Source organism: Arctopsyche grandis, chromosome 8 (genome assembly GCF_051622035.1).
Source record: "Arctopsyche grandis isolate Sample6627 chromosome 8, ASM5162203v2, whole genome shotgun sequence".
NCBI lineage: Eukaryota > Metazoa > Arthropoda > Insecta > Trichoptera > Hydropsychidae > Arctopsyche > Arctopsyche grandis.
The window spans coordinates 5618040-5642407 of record NC_135362.1 but is presented as its reverse complement, the minus strand read 5'-3'; the positions used below and the strand labels follow the sequence as shown (position 1 = coordinate 5642407).

The 24368-nt window shown below is 32.6% G+C and overlaps 1 protein-coding gene across 4 annotated transcripts in view; it reads right to left on the bottom strand.

Moving 5' to 3' along the window:
* LOC143915053 (protein turtle-like) overlaps positions 1–24368 on the bottom strand; it is a 373910-nt gene that overhangs the window by 24523 nt on the left and 325019 nt on the right. For 3 of the 4 annotated variants that reach the window (XM_077435466.1, XM_077435467.1, XM_077435468.1), the window contains 2 exons: positions 12198–12355; positions 3062–3195 (listed from right to left, as the gene is read on the bottom strand). In XM_077435466.1, the coding sequence (XP_077291592.1) occupies positions 3062–3195; positions 12198–12300 (237 nt within the window). In that variant the 5' untranslated portion in view covers positions 12301–12355. The remainder of the gene's footprint in view (positions 1–3061; positions 3196–12197; positions 12356–24368) is intronic. The other variant, XM_077435469.1, reaches the window with a different exon arrangement.

The window sequence follows — 24368 nt, the reverse complement described above, 5'->3', positions numbered from 1 at the left end:
TTTATGTATTCGGATTTTTTAAATGCAGTTTTGAAGTTATGCGGCATATATTATATGCAAATTCGTTACATAACGTTGCATCGCTGTTTACATACGCTGCGTGCGAAATCCAGTGTTTTTCGCGTCATGTGTCCGTGTCGGTGCTGAGGAATGTGGAAGGTAAGCCCAACCGGCCTTGTTTTGTGCAAACGCGGCCAGTATAACGCGGCTGAAACTAGGCAACAGTGGGCGTTTCTGAGAGATATTCTCCCTTCTATGCAAACTTTAATGACCAGCGCATTGAAACGCTTCCCTACTTTTTCTTCAAAAATGTGGAACGCAACAATTATTTTTTATGGTATCCCGTGGTATTTTTTATGGTATCGTATAAAAAGCCCCGATTGTAGTACACTATTATCACTAAATTTTCATAAAAGTACTGACCATTTACTAAAAAAAAACTGACCATTAAATTTTTTGCCTATATATTAGATATATTAACAATACAAATAGTATATTAGATACAAACCTGAGAGATTATCTTTCGAAATAGTAATAAATTGGCCTGGTGACTTACAGTACGTCAAATTTATATAAAGTTTTGTATGAACTTGCATTGTAAACGAAATTATTGTAGATTCCAAAGCAAATTTACAAGACAATGATGAAATAAATATATTTATTTTATTGGGCAAATCTGGTGGTTTAATTTTAGCATGGGAAATTAAATTTGCGTAGTTCTACGTTTAAATTCAGCCTGTGATGTAGCAACGGTTCCAGAAGTAAATATGTATATAATATTATAGTTTTTCTACATAAAAATATATTGAACGTTTTCTCTAGGATTGGAAGCTCATTACATTTTATATATTAAAATTAAATCTTATATAATAATTATTACTAAGAAGAATGATCATTGTGAATGTATTGAGTTTGATGATCATTGATCTTATATACATATAATATAATATGAATATGTTCAGTTTTTAGTTCTCGTGTATAGTCTTTTTATACAGATATTATTATTGATATGTGGTGCTATAATTTCATTAATATATAATACGAAATAAACATGCATAATATTTAAGTATATAAAAAAATCATGCATATTTGTATTTGCGGCGTTAAATTGTGAATTAGGCGAATTTAAATATATTTTTTATTAATTGAAAAGTGCAAGCTATTTTCATTGCTCATACTTCAGTTAAGAAATTGTGCGAAAGTAATTGATTCGTAAACAGTATTTTGTTTCCATTCGGAATATTTGCATTTTTCTTTGTGAAATTCCGCATAAATTTGAGTGTAATTACAGTCTGTAATTAGCATGCAATGCGTACGATTTTTTAATAAGCTTTTAATATACACATAGTACACGCTTTCCTGAAAAAAAGTATTACAATGAGTAATAATTACAAGCGTACATTCGAGTATAATTATAATCTGACAGATGTTACAGGCTGTAATTATCTAAGTTTGTGGGAGCTTTTGAGCTATAATAAAGCTTGTAACGTATACACGCATTTCGTGTATAATTTGTGTGTATTACAATCTAATTACAGGTCGTAATTAAGCCGTATTACACATGGAATTACACTAGCTCAATACAATGCATATATTCCAGCGTTGAGTTTTGCCAACAATAATCGTTTTAATTTCAATATTTTATTAAAACAATTATCGTTGAAGATTTGTGCTGTATTTCAGGTGGTTATAGAATTTAAAAGGGCTTTATTTTTAATATAAGAAAAATACATTTCCAATTACATGTAATATTTCTAGTAAAAGCGTATAAGCTTCTACTTAAATATGCGTCAATCGTTGTATAATTTGTACGAATACTGATTATAAAAGCATGCCAAAAGTTACTACATACTACATAGCTACATAGAACATGCGTTCGACTGGTTAAAAAAAGACTACTAAAGTCTGCCAACTCCAGGGTCTGAACAGGAGCAGATCCTGGAGCTGGAGCTCCACAGGAAGAGAGAAACAGACAGAACGACCGGCACACACCGCTTATAATTAATTAGTTAATTAGTAATAATAAAAAGAGAACCAGTGCCTTCAAAAAACGTGGACGAGGGTCAATAATAAAAAAAAATAAAACAAATAAATAAATGTAAGTAAAAAACCAACATAACCGTGGTATATAAGCTCATCACTCAAAAGTGCTCGATGTATCAATATAAATTAATAAAATTTAAATTATGTACAAAAAAATAAATAATATAGTTTAATTTGAGAAAAATGTGCTCGATTAGTAGTAGTTATAATATTAAATAGTATAATCTGTATATTATATCTGTTTTGAGTGTTACTTATGTTAATTTAGAAAATAATGATTTTTTATATTATTTTGGGACTTGATGTAGGATATTCGGAATTTTGGAGGATTTTCACTCTTTAAAAGTAACAAAAAAGAATTACATTATGTTGTAATACATTATAAATGGTGGTGATGCTTAATAGCTAGTATGTGTGGTCTGCTGCTCTCTTAAGACACGTTATGATTGGCCGTTACACTGTGGTATGCTTTGTACAAAACTTCACCCAAAAAATGATTATTATATCCGTATAAGGTAATATATATAAATATGGCATGTATTGTACTCGTTAACGATGGATCGTAACGATTTTAACGCCCTCGATGAATCGTTAAAAGGCATGTCATATGAGATTCAAAATTGCTCTTAAATTCGATTCATCGAAAGCGCATGCATACATTGTATATATGTATATATGTAATACATCCAACACATTATCTGGTAGTTGTAAATGCACAGGATTGGTAATAAATACATATACATATATATTGAATGAACGAACGGTATGATATGACGACATAGCGGAGGTAAGGTTTTGTTAACAAACGTTTTATATAAATATAGTATATATATACGTATATATATAGAGAGAGATGGATGATCACATGTGATACATTACTTTTCTGGTTGGCATATCTGTATGGTATATCGGTAATTGCAGTCGGTCGGCGCGTTGTCTACTAAACAGACAACAGAGTGGTTAAATGGCGTGACACAGACAGGGCGGTAAGAGAGCAGATCAGGTTGGGTTTGCGTACCGTTTCGCCTACCTTCTTCTCCCACTGCAGCACGTACGGCACGGGGTGGTCGCCTGGAAACTCCACGTGGCAGTTGAACACGACACTCTCGCCCAGTATGGCGGTGATGTGAACAGCATCTTGAAAGCAACTCGCTAAAACACATGGAAAAATTATCAATTAGTGAAAAGTTTTTGGATCAAAAGTAAGCATTCACCTGTTAGATTAGGCTATGGGTGGTTACATTTATGTAGAAGGGTTTTTAACGAAGACTAGGGAACATGTTGGAAAGTGTAATACCAGTAAAATGACAAATTAGTTAAAAAAATTAAATTTAAAGGCATGTATGTATACATTATATATATTAGAAGTCAGGTTAGGAGTACTTCAAATACTTGGAAGGATTTTGAACGAAGATTGGGGAACATTTTGTAAGGTGTAATAAGTAAAATGTGAGACGTGGACTCAAGACCAAGATGATCAGCCGCATCGAAGCTTTTGAGATGTGGGTCTACACTCTACAGGCGTATGCTGAAGATTCCGTGGACGAGAGATGATGGGGAGAGGCAGGGAACTTGTTTCTGTCATCAAGCGGAGAAAGATGGAGTACCTCGGACACATGATACTGGGTCCAAAATACGAATTTCTCCGTTTGCTAACCATGGGAAAAATAGAAGGAAAAAAATGGATTGGCAGGAAAAAGTTATCGACGAGGTGGTCGCCAACGTCCGGATGCGGACAAGACATTATTAACAAGAAGAATAAGTAAAATGGCTGAATTGGTAAAATAATTTGGATATAAAGGCAAGTACACATATTTGAAGTAAGGTTTAAATTACGTAGAAGGGTTTTTAACGAAGACTAGGGAATATGTAGGAAAGTATGATATAAGTAAAATGACTGAATTAGTTAAAAATTCCAGATATTAAGGGTAGTATTCATCTTTGAGGCTAAGTTTAAGGTGGTTAAAATCACGTAGAAGAAGTTTGAATGAAGATTGGGGAACATTTTGTAAGGTGTAATAAGTAAAATTGCTGAATTGATAAAATAATTTGGATATAAAAACAAGTATGTATACATATTTGAGGTTCGGTTAAAAGTGGTTTAAATTAAGTAGAAGGGTTTTTAACGAAGACTAGGGAACCTGTAGGAAAGTATGATATAAGTAAAATGACTGAATTAGTTAAAAATTCCACATATTAAGGGTAGTATTCATCTTTGAGGCTAAGTTTAAGGTGGTTAAAATCACGTAGAAGAAGTTTGAATGAAGATTGGGGAACATTTTGTAAGGTGTAATAAGTAAAATGGCTGAATTGGTAAAATAATTTGGATATAAAAACAAGTATGTATACATATTTGAGGTTGGGTTAAAAGTTGTTTAAATTACGTAGAAGGGTTTTTAACGAAGACTAGGGAACATGTAGGAAAGTATGATATATGTAAGTAAAATTACTAAATTAGTTGACAATTCCAGATATTAAGGGTAGTATTCATCTTTGAGGCTAAGTTTAAGGTGGTTAAAATCACGTAGAAGGGTTTCTAATGAATATCTTAGAACATATTGGAATTGAGGTTGGGTTAAGAGTGGTTAAAATTGCGTAACAAGATATTTGAAGGTGTCAAAATATCAAAATTTCTAAAGATTAAGTCTCAAAGTAAAAAAGTATTCACGTCTTGAGTTAAGTTAAAAGTAGTTTTAATTACGTAAAAAAGTTATAATGAAGATATTAGAACATATTAGAACTTAACGATCGACAAAAATTAATTTAAAAGAAAGTATTAAAGATTGAAGTTGGTTTAAAAGTGGTTAAATCTGTGTAAAAGGATTTTCAATTAGAATGTTTTAAGAAAACTTAAAAATTTGTAAAAAACTTGGTCTAGAGAAAAGTATTCAAGCTTGAGAATGAGTTTAAATTACATATAAGGGTATTTAAAGACGATTAGTGGACGTATTGCAAAAGAGCATTTCAGCATTAGTGGTTAAACTTGTACATAAGAAGCAATATCGTGTTTATGTACTTTTGTACTTATGTACTTTTGTAATGTAATGCTTTGAAAAAGTTTCAACTGATATGTTGGGAATAGAAAGTGAATAGACTGTTCGTATTGGAAAAATAAGTAGAATAACACTGTTCGACACGAAAAATGGTTCAGAGACAAGATATGACTTTTCTTATAGATCTATGCCCAGTAAACACGAATCTTGTAATAAAAGATTTTGATTGGCTCGAGATTCGGAGATATGTGCTTTTTAAATCGCGCGTTTTTCTATATCTTGGTGTTCTTAGGTCGATGTCTCAAAATCTGTCAATTTTCTGTTCAAAATGAATATTGGCATCTATAGTCAGGTATTTTATCTTTCATTTGTAATACTTCTCAGCTTTCAAATCTCTCTAAATAGTCGTCCAGTTCAAATCAAAAGTCAAAAGTACGTATTTTCACTTGAGATTTTTTCCCACTGTTAATATTATTTTATATTGAGTATTTTCTATTGCAACATGTTTATTGAGATAGTGTTCTGCCACACTATTTTTTGTTTTCGTTTAAAAGGGTTAATTGGAAGTGTGCTGGATTTAAAATCGGTAAAATTTCGAGCTAAAAACTCGTACTAGTATTTAATCGTATTTATACGAATCTGAATTGAATTAATTGGGATAATGTATTAAATTGTCTTTATATGAGAATTAAATAAAATTACACTTAGTAAAATCATATTTCGAGTATTCTTGTGGATTAATAACAAAAATTCTATTGATAACTGGCTTACCTCGATAAAATAAACGAATTTTTGTTATTAATACACAAGAATAGTCGAAATATGATTTTTCTAAGTGGAATTTTATTTAATTCTCATATAAAGACAATTTAATATATTATCCCTATTAATTCAATTAACGATGAATATATGTATGTATATGTACATATTATATATACTAGACGAAATTTCATACTCAATCATCATCTGGGTATACGTATACAATATCTTCTGGGTACATGTATGTACGTAGCTTCGCACAACTCGGGTCACCCATGAGAAAGTTAGGGATTAAAAAGGGTAGTTGAAAGTTGCACCTCCCTAATTGTGATAGCGATATTTATATGCAAACTTAAACGAATCGTGTGATTACTCAATTTGTAAAAGTTGTGCAATAGTTAACGGTTAAAGTTGGTCCGTGGAACATTTCTCATTTTGTTGTTCCCGCCTTGGTCCAATGTACAAGATATGGGTTGTACCGGAAAACTTAACACTTTTGCCTCCCCCTCTCATCCCACCCACCCACCCCCGTACCAAGTTTTACCGCATTAAACTTTGCGAATGAAACAATCAAGCTGTTGCTGCACCGAACTTTGCCAATGAATGTAAAATGAATTCCATACACGGATTACATTTCAATATAAATTGAGGTGCGACGTGTGCGGCATGGGCTCTAAGGGCTTAGGATTTGAGCTGCCTTCGCGAAAATTGTATCCGAGTGCAAACACAATGTGTAACGTTGAATTTCATATTAAAATGGATATAATACTAGCCGGCGTTGCTCGGGTGAATGGAAATTGGAAGAGAAACTCTCCAAAGGACTTCGACCCCTTCTAAGCCCCGTCTATAGTCTATAAGTTATAACTTGTCACCGGAGCTTGAGGGGGCCGTGTATTGTTCACATGTTGTAAATGCATTGTTAAAGGTTTGCCGAACAATGGTTAGCACTGTGACTATCCTACCTCTAGTTATAACTAGAGGTAGGATAGTCACAGTGCTATCCATTGTTCGGCAAACCTTTAACAATGCATTTACAACCTTTGAACAATACACGGCCCCCTCAGGCTCCGGTGACTAGTTATAACCCATTCAGCATAAGACTATCGCATTCAGCCCCAACTCAGTCCGCGATGACCAATTACATTTCGTTTCAGTTTCGCATTGCATTTTTGGTCAAGAAATACAAAATTGTCCGTGTGTATAGCATGGTCGGTAGAAATTGACTTTTATTTTTGGTTAGTTTTCAGTTCGTGTTTCGTATTTTGAAATATTTACATTAATACAATTTTAATATAAAAAAAATAAGTTGTTGATATTATTAATTTATTTATGGAATACGTATATATTTTATATTAATGGAAATTTATATTTTTAAGGCGGTAAAAGTAATTGCAACGTCATGTTATGGACAGAAAAATTTATAGTAATATTATTAAAGACCTTGCATTGAATTCGATTGTAATAATATTATATCTATATATGTATATGTACATATATATAAATCAATGTTTGTCTGTTTGTTTATCACGTATGCGTTCCTATACCATTCAACTGATTGCGATGAAACTTACAGGAGTTATTGTGTGTATGCCCGTGATGGTTTCTTTAAAAAAAAATCATCCGAAAACGGAAGAAACGGAAATGAGTGGCATTGCAACGCAATAATTTCAAATATGTTCGCATCGCCACCTGCGTTGTTAGGGCCGGGCCGCACCGTGCGACTTGCGAGCGACTTGGTTGAGGGCGACCAGACCAATGCATGCAGGTAGATGGGACATGCTACACCCGTCAACTTGTTTGTCGCACACATTTCCATACATTTTTTCATGTCGCACAACTAGTCGGCCGACAAAGTTGCACGGTGCGGCCCGGCCCTTACGGTAAAATAAACAAACAATTGAATAATTTCAAATGTGTTCACCGCCTGCGTTTTTCCGACAAATCATCATTACTGTAATTTAATTTGATTATTAAGTATTAATTTGAAACTGAAGCATTCATTTATCGAAACACATCGAGAAACGGGAACGGGAATTGCTTGCGTTATTGTGGCATTGCAATGCATGCCGGGTTCAGCTAATAGTTAAATAACAACTAATAAAAAAAAATGAAGGAATTATTTTACATCCTTACAATGTTACAATACATTGCACGAATGCGACAGTATGCTCTGTTCCCGAAATTCTCACTTCACCGGATCGACTATAGGGTAAAATGATGTTGGATACTAAACTTGGAGTTTGTTAGTTTAAAACTGTGGATTTGTACATTGGAAACCATATGTACATGCATATAAACCCGTGGAAAAGCATAGTTGTGTTGGAAGTTACCCTTACCAAAACACATTTATGGTCTAGGTTAGAGTACCACTATGTACATAGATAGAATAGCAATTTTAGCAGCTCTATGTATACGTATTGAAAGCTTACCGGCATTACTCTGGTATATTTGTACAGGAGCCCTTTGATCCCAATTTCTAAACCTTTTCAAAATCTATTAAGGGACTAATTTAGGCGACAATGAGAAAGTAGGAATACCAAATTTGGTGGTCCTGCAAGTTGTTGATTAAAATACGAGAATGCAAACACATGGAAATGTATATATGTATGTACATACATGCTCAGCGTTCTACATACATTAGTTGAAGGTTGGAAAAAATGTTTCCAAAGGGTTTCTACCCCTTTTAAGCCCTGCAAACAGTTTAGTTAAGGACAAACTAAATTTGGCAGCTCTATACACAAAACTATGGATTTGTTAGTGGACAGTCACTTGACTGGTAAATCTCAGGCTCAAAGCCCTTTAAAAATCCATCTAGGATTTAAGACAGAGTACCAAATATAGTGGTACTAAGTTTTAAATTATAAACTGATATACAGATACGTGGAATTGCATAGCTTACAAATGAATATTTACACTTGTCTAGCTTTGTAAGTTGGAGGTTAGAAGAAAATCTCTTCAAAGGGCTCCTACCTTAGTCTAAGTTAGGATGCCACGAGAATTTCATATTGAAAACTATGTATTTGCACGGATATTAGGTTCTGAACTCTTTCAAATTTCATTTAGGGTCTAAGACACGGTACAATGCGATAGTATAACAAATTTTGTAGAGCTAATTTGGAAAATATGGATTTGCATATACATACATACATATAAGGTAGAATCACACAAACAATTCACATGTTATATAAGATAACATACTACATAGTATTAGGTAATATAATAGGCTGATAAAACTTTAACTCTGTTAAAATTAATGCAGGTTCTGGAATAATTTAATAAAAAAATAATCAGACATTGTTCCATAAATGAAAGTTTCGCAGCAGCCGAGCCGTGCAAGTTTTAAAGTCTGACAAAACTCATTTAATTTCAAAACGGGTAATACGCTTTAAAACGATAATAGGCTAGAAGTAGGAGCTTAATCAGGTGGTTAGCGCCAAGCTTAAAGTTTAGTAGATTTATAACAAAGCATCTCAGATGCATTTTTCTACAAAACTATTTTAACTGAGAGGAATAGGTGTCTGGTCTAACGAGAAAGTTAGCGAAACTTTTGCTTCAAATTGTTTGTGCTCTGTAGTTGTATGAACCCATTACTTTTATTGAAACTTTCACAGTTGATTGGTGTGATGAGAATAGTCAGAATGCAAAAAATGTACGTGGCTGAGAAGTATCATATGTATAAAATACACATTTATTTGGTACCCAAGAGAATTTACATGCATACAAAGAAAAAAAAAAAGAAAAAACGAAATGATAAGGACTAGTTTCCAAAGTAGGAAAAAAATGTTTTTAAAAACTAGCCTCTTCTATATTTTGTTTATAAAATTGAGACAATATGTATATAAAAAAAATATATATAAAAAAAATAATTGAGAAATCACCAATTCTCTCCGTAAACTTTGATCATGAGTATGGCAAAATGCTAAATCTGCATTAGCGAGAGGGGGCAAAAAGGCAAAAAAAAGATCAGAACAGTGTGTACAAATGCGATAGTTTGGACGATAGACGTCACCGTGAACGAAGATGCAGGATTTCCAAACGTGTCTATTACGATTATTTTTCACCATCGTTATTTCCATATATATTTATGACCAAACCGAGCAAAATGACAAAGGATAAGAATCCAAACTTCGTCACATAACATAATCGTTTCCGAACTAAGAAGAGGTTAGTAATAAAAACGGGATGTTTCTTCATACAACAGCGTGTTTCTTTAAATAAAAGCTTGAAATATTAAGTTTATTTTCAACACGTTGACATGGGATGTTTCTGGTTTAAAGGTCTGACCGCACTATACGACAACCGAACGATCCGACACTTCACAACATTGTGCGACAATATTAGGTATATACATAATGTCGTACTTGAACGACAGCGATGCGACACTACGCAGTAAATTATGTCAATCATTCGTTCGGTACATCGGAGCAAGATCGACGAGACGGACGCCATTATAGAATCTTTGATATGCGAGGAAGAAGAACAACCGAGAAAAACTAAAAGATTATGGCTATATGCTATTTCAAAGTCACGATATGAAGAAGGAGAATAATTGTCGCAAGGCAACTCCCGCTCAATGACACTTGCGTCGCGTCGCAAACGACACCTTACGTCAAAGTTGGTCGAAAAGTCAACTTTGATGCGAGGTGTCGTTCTACGTCATGCGACTGTCGCGCAGTGCGTTATGTCTCATACAAACGATATTTGGTCGCGTACTGTTGTGAAGTGTCGGATCGTTCGGTTGACGTATAGTGCGGTCAGACCTTAAGGGGGTATTCTAGTCTAGAAATTTGAAGAAATTGATTTTTTTTCTTTCATATTTTCAAACCTTAAATCTTTAAGAATATGTCCTTAAGAGGATTTTTCAAAATTCAAATTATTTTCGGAGATATAGCTGCTTTAGTGACGTGGCATCTGACCGGCACGTACGTTAACCCGAAACTTTAAACGCGTTTTTCTCGAAACTACTTTTTTCGAGACGGTTGACATGATATCTAAAGTTCTACTGGACCAATTTACTTGAAATTTGGTGTGAGCTTTCTCTATACATTTTTCTATCGCATGAATTAGAATTGACAAAATTCCAATTTTTACTATTTTTAAAAAAAATCGGAAGTCAAAAAAACTGGTAAAAAATAGACTTTTTATTTCAAACTGCCGTTATTCTGCGAAAAAATTTTTGTTTAACTTTTCCGTAGTTCATGCTATAGCAGCATTTGTTTGGATTAAGAATTAATTTGTTTTTTTCATTTTGGAATACTAGAAGGGTTGGAATCGTGTCAACCAGGGCGCACCATTTTTTTGAGACCCCTCACTTCATCAACCTGTAACTTTTTGAATTTTCAATTCTTCAAACATTAATTTTTTTATTTTATTTACACCAAGAAGGCCTAACAGGTAAACCCAATGCACCTTCCTGGCCAAAGACAATTATATAAACATATATTTACACCATCCATACACAAATACACATACATACATACATAAATATAAAACTACACATATATACATATACATACATACACACCTACACATATATATATATATATATATATATATATATATATATATATATATATATATATATATATATATATATTCACATATACATACATACACATATACATATACATATACATTACATACATCCATAAACATACAAACATTATACATGCATATACACATAAACACATAAATACACATAAATAAAGATAAATTACTCATATATATGTATATACAAATAAAAAATAGCATACATATATAAATAAAGATAAAACCAACATACATACACATTATGCTAAATAATAAAATTATAAAATGAAAACAACATATGTAAATATGTATGTAGCTAGAAGTCATTTAAAATATGCTGCCTGACAGAACTGTATGATGAAGTAAAAACATCAAGGCTCCCAGAAAGCAGGTTAAATAGTCGAATGGCTCTTGAAAGGGGTGAGTCATCAAGCACATTAGTTCTGGCCCGAATAGGCAGGAATAGAGTTCTGGAGCGAGATTCTCTCAGTTTCTCAGGTACTCTAAGTTTAAGATTACACAGAACTTCTAATAAATATTTCGTAAAATAATGGCCACTAAAAATATGTTTTGTTTTTTTTATTGCACCTGAAAAAATACCTAAAATTCATGCCTCTAGACTAGAATACCCCCTTAAGTATGCACACTAACCGGGGTGTATCGAAACGCCTACAACGTCTTTTTGCTCGCATTGTTTGTATAGAGCAGTGAAGTGCAGTTTTTCTTGTGCAATATTGCTGGACAACCGTTTCGTTCTCCGAGGAAAGGGTCTCTCATACTGTATTCATTGGAGGAGTGGTGGCCTCATGTTGAGGGCTTAAAGGGTCGAATTCTTTGATCTCAAAAGCGGGCTTTTTTTAGTTTGATGATTACCTGGTGTGATGTTGATCAGCAGTAGCAGCGGCAGCAGCAGCAGCAGGGTCAGCGGCGGTCGAGCCGGGGGTAGGGAGGCAGGCTCGAGCACCGCGCGCCCCATGCCTCTGCTCCCATGTCACTGCCGTAAGCACCTCTTCATCGCCACATCGCTGACACTGAAACAAAATACCACATTAATTAGTCTTTGGCCCCAATAAATATAGTTAGTTCTAAAATAAATACGATCGGTTTAACCCTCCCTTACCAAAGTGGGGTATTTTTACGTTTTTTGTATTAACTATGTGGTTTTCAAGGCTTTACACCCTATATTTCTTGTATTCCTAGAATGAACTACAAGACATTTGTTTTAATAGATTTCATATGATTTAGAAAAGGGGTGCATCGTAAAAAAATAAATTTTTTGACTACTGCCATCTATTGAATTTGGTAAAGTATACATTTAGTAATATTTTCAACCAAGTTATACAATTTTAGCACAATAGACGGCTCTTATACAGGTTGGAACTTCCAAGACATCTATGCGTGTCTCGCGCGCTGAGGGCATGTTCGCTAGAACAGGTATAGTAGTCGTACGCAGTGGAAAGGTTAAAGGCGGTAGCGATAAGTCAATAATCTTTTCTGGATGCGCTCCAATCTGTACCTTGCACCAGAGTACCCATATGAGTAGAGGTAGGATAGTCACAGTGCTATACATTGTTCCATTATTATAAATCCTTTGTAAAAAAGGTTCGGCAAACCTTTAACAATGCATTTACAACCTTTGAACAATACGCGGCACCTTCTGGGTCCGGTGACTACTTATGAGTCTGTGTCCATTGATTGAATAAGGAAGATCAACTGGACAAAGTTTTCTGGTGAAGGATATGCAGGAGCATTTTGCGACATTAAGAGGGCTGGACAGCAGCGCCTTGTCCATACAAACGTACTATACTTCTCCCTTCCTCAATTATGGCACTAGAGAAATTTTTTTTTTAATATGCTATGGATATCCACCATTGGGGTGCATCTATCGTTTTATTTTTTTGATTAATCATTTTTTATAGGAGCTAGGTGCCGCCAAACATCTATAAAATCGCCTCTTTTTTACACCCTCGAAACGAGTCCAGCGTGCTTATTTAACGGTCGATTTAAAAAAAAAAAATACGCTGATAGATGCACAGAAAGTATCTTTCTCATATCGATGATGAAATTTTTTTAAAAATTGGTCCAGTTTTGGAGGAGAAAATAGGAGAATACGAAACCTCGATTTTGTCAATTTAAAATACGTTTTATCTGGTCGAAGCGCAACTGTCGCATTCACTTAATATATATATTGATATATATTGTCGCATTCACTCAATATATACATACACTCAATATATATATCGAAGAAAGGAACGGTAACAAAATTAAGGTTTCGGGTGTACAGCCCTCTTAACTTCTAACTTATTTAGGCTGCAATAAGCCTCCAGCCTGAACAAATCATCTCGCAGGTCTAAAACATCATTACGGCTGTCTATTTTCTGGAATATCTTCATGTCATCAGCGAATAATAATATATTTGAATTTTCGTAATAACTATGTGGTTTTCAAAGCTATACGCCGTATATTTATTGTTTTCCTTGAATGAACTACAAGAAATTTATTTTAATAGATTTTGTATGATTTAGAAAAGGGGTATATCGTAAAAAAATACATTTATACATTTCTACGTTCCAAAGTATGATTTAAAGGCGATAGCGATAAGTCATATTTTTTACTGTTCGCTTGCATATTTTTGTTGATCGATGAATCAATGCGAGAGAAAGAGACAGATTTATTTTCGTAAGCTATTGTTTTCGTCGTTTTTGGCGCGTGGCTATTGAGTCATGCAGTCGCCTGTTGGCCTTACCTATGCCCGTTTACATGTCGATGCTTGTCGTTATTTTTTAATACAAAAATAGTCAAAAACAAGCTATAGGACTGAAACTTTTTTAAGTTGATGTATAAATTGATTAATAAGATATATATTGAACCCATTTGTGTTGAGCTCGTTCGATCTCGACGCTCCGTCCTTCAAAGGTGAAGTGAAGGATTATGATTGAGAATGAAACTGTGTGTTGGGTCGTTAATTTATGACTGGATACAACACATTTGATTTGATACTATGTATGTATGTATGTACATGTGTACGTATATACCAGATAAAGGTTTTTTTTAGATTTTAATATTATTTTGAGCTAAAACATTATTAAAAGATTATTTATGTAAATAATGTAGTGGGAAATGGGAATTTCCACTTTTCAATATATTTTTTTATTTCAGGACTACAATCAAACATTCTATTTAACTTTAAATACATATTATTATATTATAATATAGGTTCTAGTTGTTAGAAGACATGGCCGGTGATGTAAAATATGACGGTTTAAAAATGGCGGAGAGCCACAGCGAACTAAACGTTCGCAAAGCGTCACAAGACAAAACGACAACTCACGCATGCCAACATTATCATTCATAAATGAATTCTTCTAGGCTATAAAACTAAATTCCACAATAATTGATTAGGATTTTTACTACGTTTGTCATTTAATATGATAAGGCTACGTCAACTATCCATTGCCATTTCAATCTCATAAAACTCTCAATTATATCAACTAATCCTTATCATACGTCTCACTGACGTATTCCGATTAATACATTATCCGTTATATTTGAAAATAGCAGAAGTCCAATTTGCAGTCCCAAAAACACTATTTCTGTTTGACTTGATTCACAGATTGTCACGTCTTTTCGGTATGTCCCGAATCTTGGAAAAGAAGAATAAACGTATTACAGGCCACCAGTATTTTTAAATACTGTAAAACGCAGAGCATTATATTTAATATTTTGCGAGATATTTCTCGAAATGAAGAAAAGTGGACTAATGCCACTTTAAATTATAACTGTTCATATGTTTATTATTAGTTTGATATAAATTGACGTAGTTCTAAAATATTTTCTTTGTCTACAAAAAACTACAAGAAAATAGAATTCGAAACAAATTTTAATAATGTTCGCATATAAATTAAGTATATCGTTTAAAAGTATATTTGAAGTAGCAATATATCGTAGAAAAAGAAATAAAATTATTATATTTTCACTTTCAAATGAACTTTCGGCTAATGTAATTCATTTATCGAAACATTTTCCGAGCTCCGCTGCTGGATATGAAAAGCTCATAATGTCCCTTTATATTTCCATTTTATTACGACAAAAACCGAAAGCAAAAAAAAAGAGACATTAAAGCGTGACGTCACAGCCGTATAGATGAGTATATATGTATGTACATACATATATACGTATATAAATACATAGCGGGGAAACTGAACGCCACAATGTGGAAATCACTTATGTATTATTACACAACAATTTCCATTGAATTGTTTCAGTGGAGATTTTCATCAGTCGGCTGGTGATTTATCGCTCGAATTCGATTGTTTTGTTCGCACTGACGTCAGTGGATTCTACGAGCGTTTAGTGTTGGGCGTTCGAGTGCCTATAATTTTCCAGGTAATTTCCCTGTCAATTTGGCGAAGGCAACTTCCCGTTTTCCCAGACGCGAACCCTCATCAGACGGCAACCGAAACGGTACGGGGAAAACGGGAAGAGGAGAAAGGCGAGTGTGTGTATGTATGTATGGGGGAGGGATAGGGAGGGGAATAACGGGATAAACTTTGATGGTGTAGTCGCTTTGATGAAATTTGCCAAGTAACCTTTGAGGGGTGGATGTGATGATGGCGAATCGGCCAAATGTGACAAGAAACACGTTCGACACAACACACTAACGGCCCATCCAGTATATTACCTATATATTACGTACATATGTATATAGTAAGTCGAAATATGAGAATTTCAGAAATATTATTCAATAAAAAATAGTATATTTTGTATTTAAAGTATTGTGCATTTGATATATTAAGTATTATACAAAGTACATAAATACGGGGACGCGACAATTGGTGCAAGTCCAAAAGGTTCAACGACAAAATGTACCCGAAAATTAGTGCACTGACAAAATGTACCCGCGACAAAATGTTCACGCGACAAAATGTACCCGCGACAAAATGTTCACGCGACAAAATGTCCACGGAAATAATGTTCAAGCGACAAAATGTTCAAAAACAGGAAAATTTTGTATAAATACATATCAACTAATATTCACAGAGACATCTATGATCAAATTTGTACATTTGCAGTATTTTAAGCAATTCGGCGAATATCAGTAAATACATATCAATTAACATCCACAGACATTTATGATCAAATTTGTAAATTTGCGGCATTTTATACAATTCAGCGAAATTCGAGATTGCTTAAAGCTCGAGATTTTATGTATAATATATAATAACAGAATAAACGCATTTGTATGTATAATATATAATAACAGAATAAACGCATTTGTATGTATAATATATAATAACAGAATAAACGCATTTGTATGTATAATATATAATAACATAATAAACGCATTACAGGTCACCAGTATTTTAAATATTGTTAAGCGCAAAACATTATATTTAAGTTTTGCGAAGTATTTCTCAAAATGAACAAAATAATATTTTTAAGTTTTTTTTTAAAGCAATATTATACTAGCCGGCGTTGCCCGGCATTTTCGAGCTTTTACAGGCGCATGAGGGCTTTTTGGTCTTTACGAGTTGGTTTTATATGTTACACAGTAAAAATATGTTATATGTTACACAGTGTCCGTTTATAGGCCTTAGATTCGAGCACTGAGTGCTTTCAAGTCTCATCCAGGTTCTATTCTAGAGTACTGGGATATAGAATACGCATTTATGGTCAAAGATAGGGTAACACTAGATATTACAGCAAATTTAGGCATTCTATGTATTCGTATTGAAAGCTACCCGGCGTCACCCGAGTGTTTTTGTATGCGAGCACTTGATCCCAAGTTCTGAAATCTTTCAAAATCCATCTAAGACTAAGTTTGAATACAAAATATTATATAAATGTTGGTGATCCCAAGTTGCAAATAGTAACACTAGATATTATAGCAAATTATGTATGTCTCCATATTAAAAGCTACCCGGCGTTACCCTGGAGTTTTTGTATGGGAGCCCTTTGATCCCAAGCTCTGAAACCTTTCAAAATCCATCTACATAAGTCTAATTTTGGATACAAAATAGTATACAAATGTTGTTGATCCTGAGTTCCAAATATTCAGATTGACATACGTACGTATGTTTGTAAATTATATCTGTATGTGAATACAAACATATGGAAATGCATATAATGCTTATATGTATGGAAAAAACCTTTTAAAAGGGCTTCTGCCTATTCTAAAATACGTCTACAGTTTAGGTTATGGCACCATGAGATATAGTATATAAAATTTGGTGATTTTATATTGAAAACTTTGGAATTGCATAGTGGAAAATCACTTGCCCGGCGCTGCCAGGATGTTTTTGTGTAGGAGCCTTTCGATTTAGTGGTCTAAACCCTTCCGAAATCTTATAAGGTCCTATGTAGGGGTGCCTTGAGAGAGTAGATAAATAAATATATAAATTAACAAGTAAAAAACTTTGGCTTTAAATCTTTTAAACAAGTAAAATTTACATATGTACATACATATACACAAAAATGTACTGAAAGTTATTTCCGATTGACATCTGGATGATTTATATCTGGATGACTGGCTGAACCCGGTATGCATTGCAATGCCACAATAACGCAAGCAATACCCGTTCCGGTTTCTCGATGTGTTTCGATAAGTGAATGTTTCAGTTTCAAATTAATACTTAATAATCAAATTTAATTACAGTAATGATTAGAGGTCGGAATCTGAAGGGGCCGAAAGCGCGCCGCCTATTGTTCCATTGTTGTAAATCCTTTGTAAAAAAGGTTCGGCAAACCTTTAACAATGCATTTACAATCTTTGAACAATAAATAGCCCCTTCAGATTCCGGTCTCTAGTAATGATGATTTGTCGGAAAAACGCAGGCAGCGAACACATTTGAAATTATTCAATTTTTTGTTTATTTTACCCTAACAACGCAGGTGGCGACGTGAACACATTTGAAATTATTGCGTTGCAATGCCACACATTCCCATTGTTCCCGTTTCTGTTTCCGTTCTTGGGCTATTTATTTTAACAGAAACCAATGCGAGCATACACACAATTGCTCCTGTAAGTTTCATCGCAATCGGTTGAATGGTATAGGAACGCATACGTGACAGACAAACATTGATTTTTATATACATACATACATATATAGATGTACTAGTCGTTTTACCCGGCTTTGCTTAGTATTTGTAATATAAACCGCGTAAACATGGCGAATCTAATAGTAAATATTCATTTTTTTTATTTATTAAATTTATTTGAATCGAAAAAAATATAATATTCAATATTTGTTTTGTTTACGAAGTTCCCAACTAAAGATGCTTACATACATACATGCATATGTATATACATACTAACATACAAAGTCTCTTTTGAAATTATATATTAGATAATATAAAGAAAATAAGGTACGGTGATTAAGTCATCAAAATGTATGAAACCACCTATAGTCTTATTTTCTTAAACCAAGATGAAAAAGTATTTCTTAAACCTAAATCTAATATATAATTTGGGAAGAGACTTTGTATATATGTATGAACATATGTAACCTTCGTTCGTTGGGTCGGAAATCCGTAACGTCACCGAACAAATAATTCGATTTTTTTCGATTCAAAGGATTTGAAGTCCCTGGGGGCAAAGGCGCCGATGGCGAAACGCTAGGGGCGCAGGCGCCGGATTCTGGTATACATATAATTTCGTATACATATAATTTTTTATAAGAGATTTGCTATATAATCTGTTTGTTTGTTCGTAACATTCAATTAAATAAAAAAAAAACAAATGAGTATTCAAATAAATTTATATAAAATAAAACTATTCAAATAAATTTAATAAAATGTTTACCATTAGATTAGTCATGTTTAAGCGGTTTAGAAGCCGGGTAATACAGCTAGTAATATTAATAAAAAAAAATATTTTTCAGTTTACGAATGCAATGCTTTAGAAATACTAAGATTTAATTTCAAAAGCTTGTAACTTTTAGAAAGGTGACGTATAAAATACACCACAAATTCAAATTTAACGCTCGATAGTCTTCATAACACATAAATTATGACACTAACCTCACCACAGTCCATTAAACGAAACCTATGTATGCAAGACGAACGTCTCATACACAAACACGCTTGTTATGCAACTGGATTACATACGTACATATATCTAACATTGAATACACAATCAACGAAACTATCAGAGTTAATTGGAGTGTTCTGATTAGATGGATATAACGTCAAATCTTGTTACACACACACCCACACAACGGAATAATGCAATGAAATCAAAAATTCCATTACTCTAGTGGCATTCTAATTTGGAAACTCCAGAGTTGAGAGCGCATTAACATCGAGGCGTAATTCCGAAACCGCTGATTACGGTTTCGAAACCGCGCATTAAAAGGATCGCGAATCCCCGGGAAAACTAATCAAATTTTGAATATATTTTCCACGTTCCCTATTAAACGTGTGTGTGTGTGTGTGTGTGTATTTATCACGCGCTCCAGACAAAAGCTCGAAATTAGAGATCGGTCGAATTAAGGGACCGGAGGATAAAATTCAAGACGCCCCGTTTTCCGGTCGGCAAAGGGTTGAATTAAAAGGTTCATTGCAAATAATTAGATTCGAATGAAATGAATGACCGTTAACGAATCTCCCACCCCCTTCCTCCAACCCCCCGGTCGGTCCATTGTTAGGTCGAAAGTAATCAAAAAGGTCGAATTTCATTTACGTATATATTATAATGTATTTAAATATAATTTTCTGTCGATGTTGCGTGAAAGGGTTATCGATTGAAAACGGGTTGTTTACTATTATTTTGTTATTCATACAGTCGATGCCGCGATAAATAATATATATATACATTGATATTATATAAAATATGTCAAAGGATTTTCTTTGTTAGCTTTCAACGATAGCATATTTTAATCAATCAAATACACCAATGTTTATTACAAGCCTCTTATTAGTTTGCTTTCGCAAAAGATTGAACTAAATTCCTACAATTTTGAAGTCGTTTTGAAACTTTGCCATTTTGCGTGGTTTGGTCAACTATAGATATTTCAATCGATTTTTATAGTTTGATGGTGAAAAATAATCGTAATAAACACGTCTAAATTAGCATCTTGTTGGATTTTAATTGTTTAATTCACACTATCTAATATATTCAATCTAATATACAATTTCAAAGAGACTTGTATGTATGTAAGTATGTATATATATATATATATATATATATATATATATATATATATATATATACATTTATATATATATATATATATATATATATATATATATATATATATATATATATATATATTTATTTATATATATATATATATATATATATATATATATATATATATATATATATATATTTATTTTTTATTATTATTCTTTTTTTTATGCTCACAATACCCTAACGGTCGTACCCAGCTTTGCAAGGATTCGTTTAGGAATGGGTACGACACCTTTTATCATAATATATATTAAACATTTGTAAAGACTTGCGATAAATCTCTCTCCTTAATTTCAAGTCACGCTTCTATGGTAAAATTTTAAAATATATTATGATATAAAACCGTTCGTATAAAAAGTTTGAATATGTTGGAGAAAATTGAATTAAAATTGATTCAACCATTATTTATAAGGATTCATTATAATTTATAGTTATATAAATGTATAAGATTAAAGAGATACAATATAAGATTTCAAGCATTGAAAATCAAACTTATTTATTGTCTCATAGCGAATTGTACCTTTGTAAGAGTCCATTACCGGTAAACCGAGTAACCGGTTTATCGGTAAATGGCCTGAAAAATAGCTCGGTAATCTATCGGTAAGTTATTACTTTTACCGGTAAATTAACATGACGTATTTGGTGCGTTTTATCACATGCTTCTTATTTGTTTTACCTTCTGGCAATACTGGTCCGACCCAGTGATTCCAGCAGAAAAAAATATAAAATAATAGTAGAAGTTTAGAAGAAATTTTACGAGGAAGATAAATCTATCAGTTTCAGATTCCGATGATAATATTACAGTAGTTTCATCTGAATGTGAATAGGTTAATAATGCGCTCATATTACCATTATTAACCTATGCTTCACCTGTATGGAATAACGCCTCGAATACTAACCTTTCCAAGCTCCAAGTAATACAAAATAAATCCCTTAAAATAATTTATAATACACCCATATATACTAACCTGAAAAAACTGCATGCTATATATAATATTCCGTTTGTTACAGACATTACTAACAAACTAACCAGTAGATTCTATGAAAGAATCACTAATAACCATACTAACACACTTGTGAAGAGTCTCGGTGATTACAATAAAATGTCTATACCCTTCAGGTATAAACACAGATTACCTAAACACAATCTGCTTTAGGTCATCGACTTTAGATAGTCTTTAATTAATATTATGTATTAGATGTATTATGAACATTTATAAGGATTGTAAATAGGTTTTTGAGCTCTTTTTCCTATTATGCTTTAGATTAACATTAGAATAATATAATACTGTGATTACTAACCAAATTAAATTAAAATTGTAAAATAGACAATGATCAGTAGATCAGTAGCTATTAAAATAGATATAGGATGTATTGTGAACATAATTTCGTAATAATAAAAAGCATTTAAAAATCAAAAAAAAATCTGAATGTGTGCTATCAGTAAAAGAAAGATTTTTGCTATTATAAAGGCAGTCAACTATTATAAATAAAATTGAAGTCAGCTTGAGAAAGGAATTTATCCAGAAGAAAAAAAATAATGAAATTGTGAGAAAGGAAACGACTTTTTTGATTAAATGAAACTGGAAAAAAAATTCAGATCACAACTAAAGTGACAACAATGTATTCACAACAACGTGTGAATACATTGTTTTCTTAGCTGGTATTTTCTTAAATGAAGAATAAAATAATAAATATTTATTTTAGTCCTAAAAATATTAATTTATAATGAATTCATTACGACCCCTACATTTTTTTGGGTAATATATCTTAATATATAATAAATTGGCGTTTGGTAAAATATATTTAGTACAAATAAAGTACGTTATTATTGAAACTGAAAAATCCGGTAATTGACAAAAAATTATCGTTAATTATTTTAATAAAAATTATTAATTACTGGTAAACGGATATTATACTCCCTAGTAAGTAATATACTTAAGAATGTGTCACGACAAAAGTTCCATGGACATATTGTCCAACGACTAGGCATCCACGACAAAAGATTTACCTGACCATTGACCAACATGCCATTACCTAGATCCAACGATACATCTCACAAACAAAAGATCTCTGTTTTACTATCTGTATTAATAAGATCATTCTAAAATTTTATTTGAGGGCGTTATGTCGTTGGATTTAATTACGGGTGGATTTTGTCCTGGATACTTGGTCGCTGGATCAATATATTCGTGAAGATTTTGTGATAGAACCACTGACTTTGAAAGGTGTTTGAAAAAATCTAAATATATCAATATGTATAAGGCCGACTTGCTTATATGCAAGTATTATCGTAATGTAAAATTCAAGAGTTGAAAGAAAAATTCTGATTTTTCAATTCAAATTTTGATCTGAGAAATTTGAGTTACATATCATAAAAACACTACAAAACTACATAGCTTCTATTTTGAAAATATTCTAAATCGGAAACATTTCAATATCATATTCGTGGTTAGTGGATGTGAACTTTCAAATCCTATTCAGTGTTTGTCAGAAAAATATAACTTTTTATATAACTTTCTTGAAGAGAAATTGCGCAATTTTCATTCAAATTTTGAATAAATTGAAACAGTCATATTCCCTATTTGAAATGGAACGTAGTTTCGCCCGATAGAACTAACCCAATTAGGTAATATTTCGCAAAGTATAGATACTCCATAGATATTTTTATTTTTAGTTTATATTTTATAAAAGCAACTTGAAGGAGTAAAAATAAAATACTCATATCCTTAAGTTTCATTATGTGAAATATGTAGATCGAATATAAGATGTAAAGTTAATTTATTTTATTTTATTACTTTGATTTTTAAATGTTTTTTATTATTACTAAATTATGTTCACAATACATTTTATATCTATTTTAATAGCTACTTATCTACTGATCATTTTCTATTTTACAATTTTAATATAATTTTGTTAGTAATCATTGTATTATATTATTCTAATTTTAATTACACCATAATAGAAAAAAGAGCCCAAAAACCTATTTACAATTCTTATTATATTAGTTTCACTTCGTCCGTTAGTATGGAAAACATCCTGAACTCTTTCGATCGCTTTGAAACTTTGCCACTTTGCGAGGTTTGGCCCCCGATAGAGATTTCAATTGCTTGTCCGCTAAGGCAATGGCGAAATATAATCGTAATAAACACATTTAAGAATGCAAAAATTTTGGAGAAGGTTACGGTTTACCCATTAATTTCCACCCCCCACTTGTTTTGTCAGATTTTAATTGTTTAAACGCCTATTTCACAATATATATTTTTATCTATAATAGCATTATATACTTTCAATATCTCTCATATATATTTTTACTTCACAAATAGGTTATTTAATTATTTTTTATTACATTTTATACCAGGAAAGTCTTACAGGTAAATCCCAATGCGCCTTCCTGGCCAATTACAAACAATGCAGCATTTTTATTACACAAGTCGCTGAATTACCAGACACTGAATAACTCGCAAATTAACGAGACATCTATTAATTGTACATAAATTTTACTGTACATTAATCATACTCAAAAAGTGGTGACATAGTAGGTAGGAAGGTTTTTAGTCAATTTAATTGGGGACCGTTTCAACAATGAAATCAGAGAAATTGACAAACTCTGATAGGAAACGATCGACCTGTGGTCACAAATATTCAGGTCTGATCAGCAGCACTACAGATATACTCAGAATTTTTTTTTCAATAGAGGTCAGCTCATAGGATCGAAACCGACGCCTTTTGGTGTTAGCCAGAAGCTTAACGACCGAGCTATGCTTCTGGCTGGTTATATGATATAATGAGTGTTAAAATGTTTATATATTATAATGTTGATAATTTGATATGCTCTTTATTTAGAGCCCGAA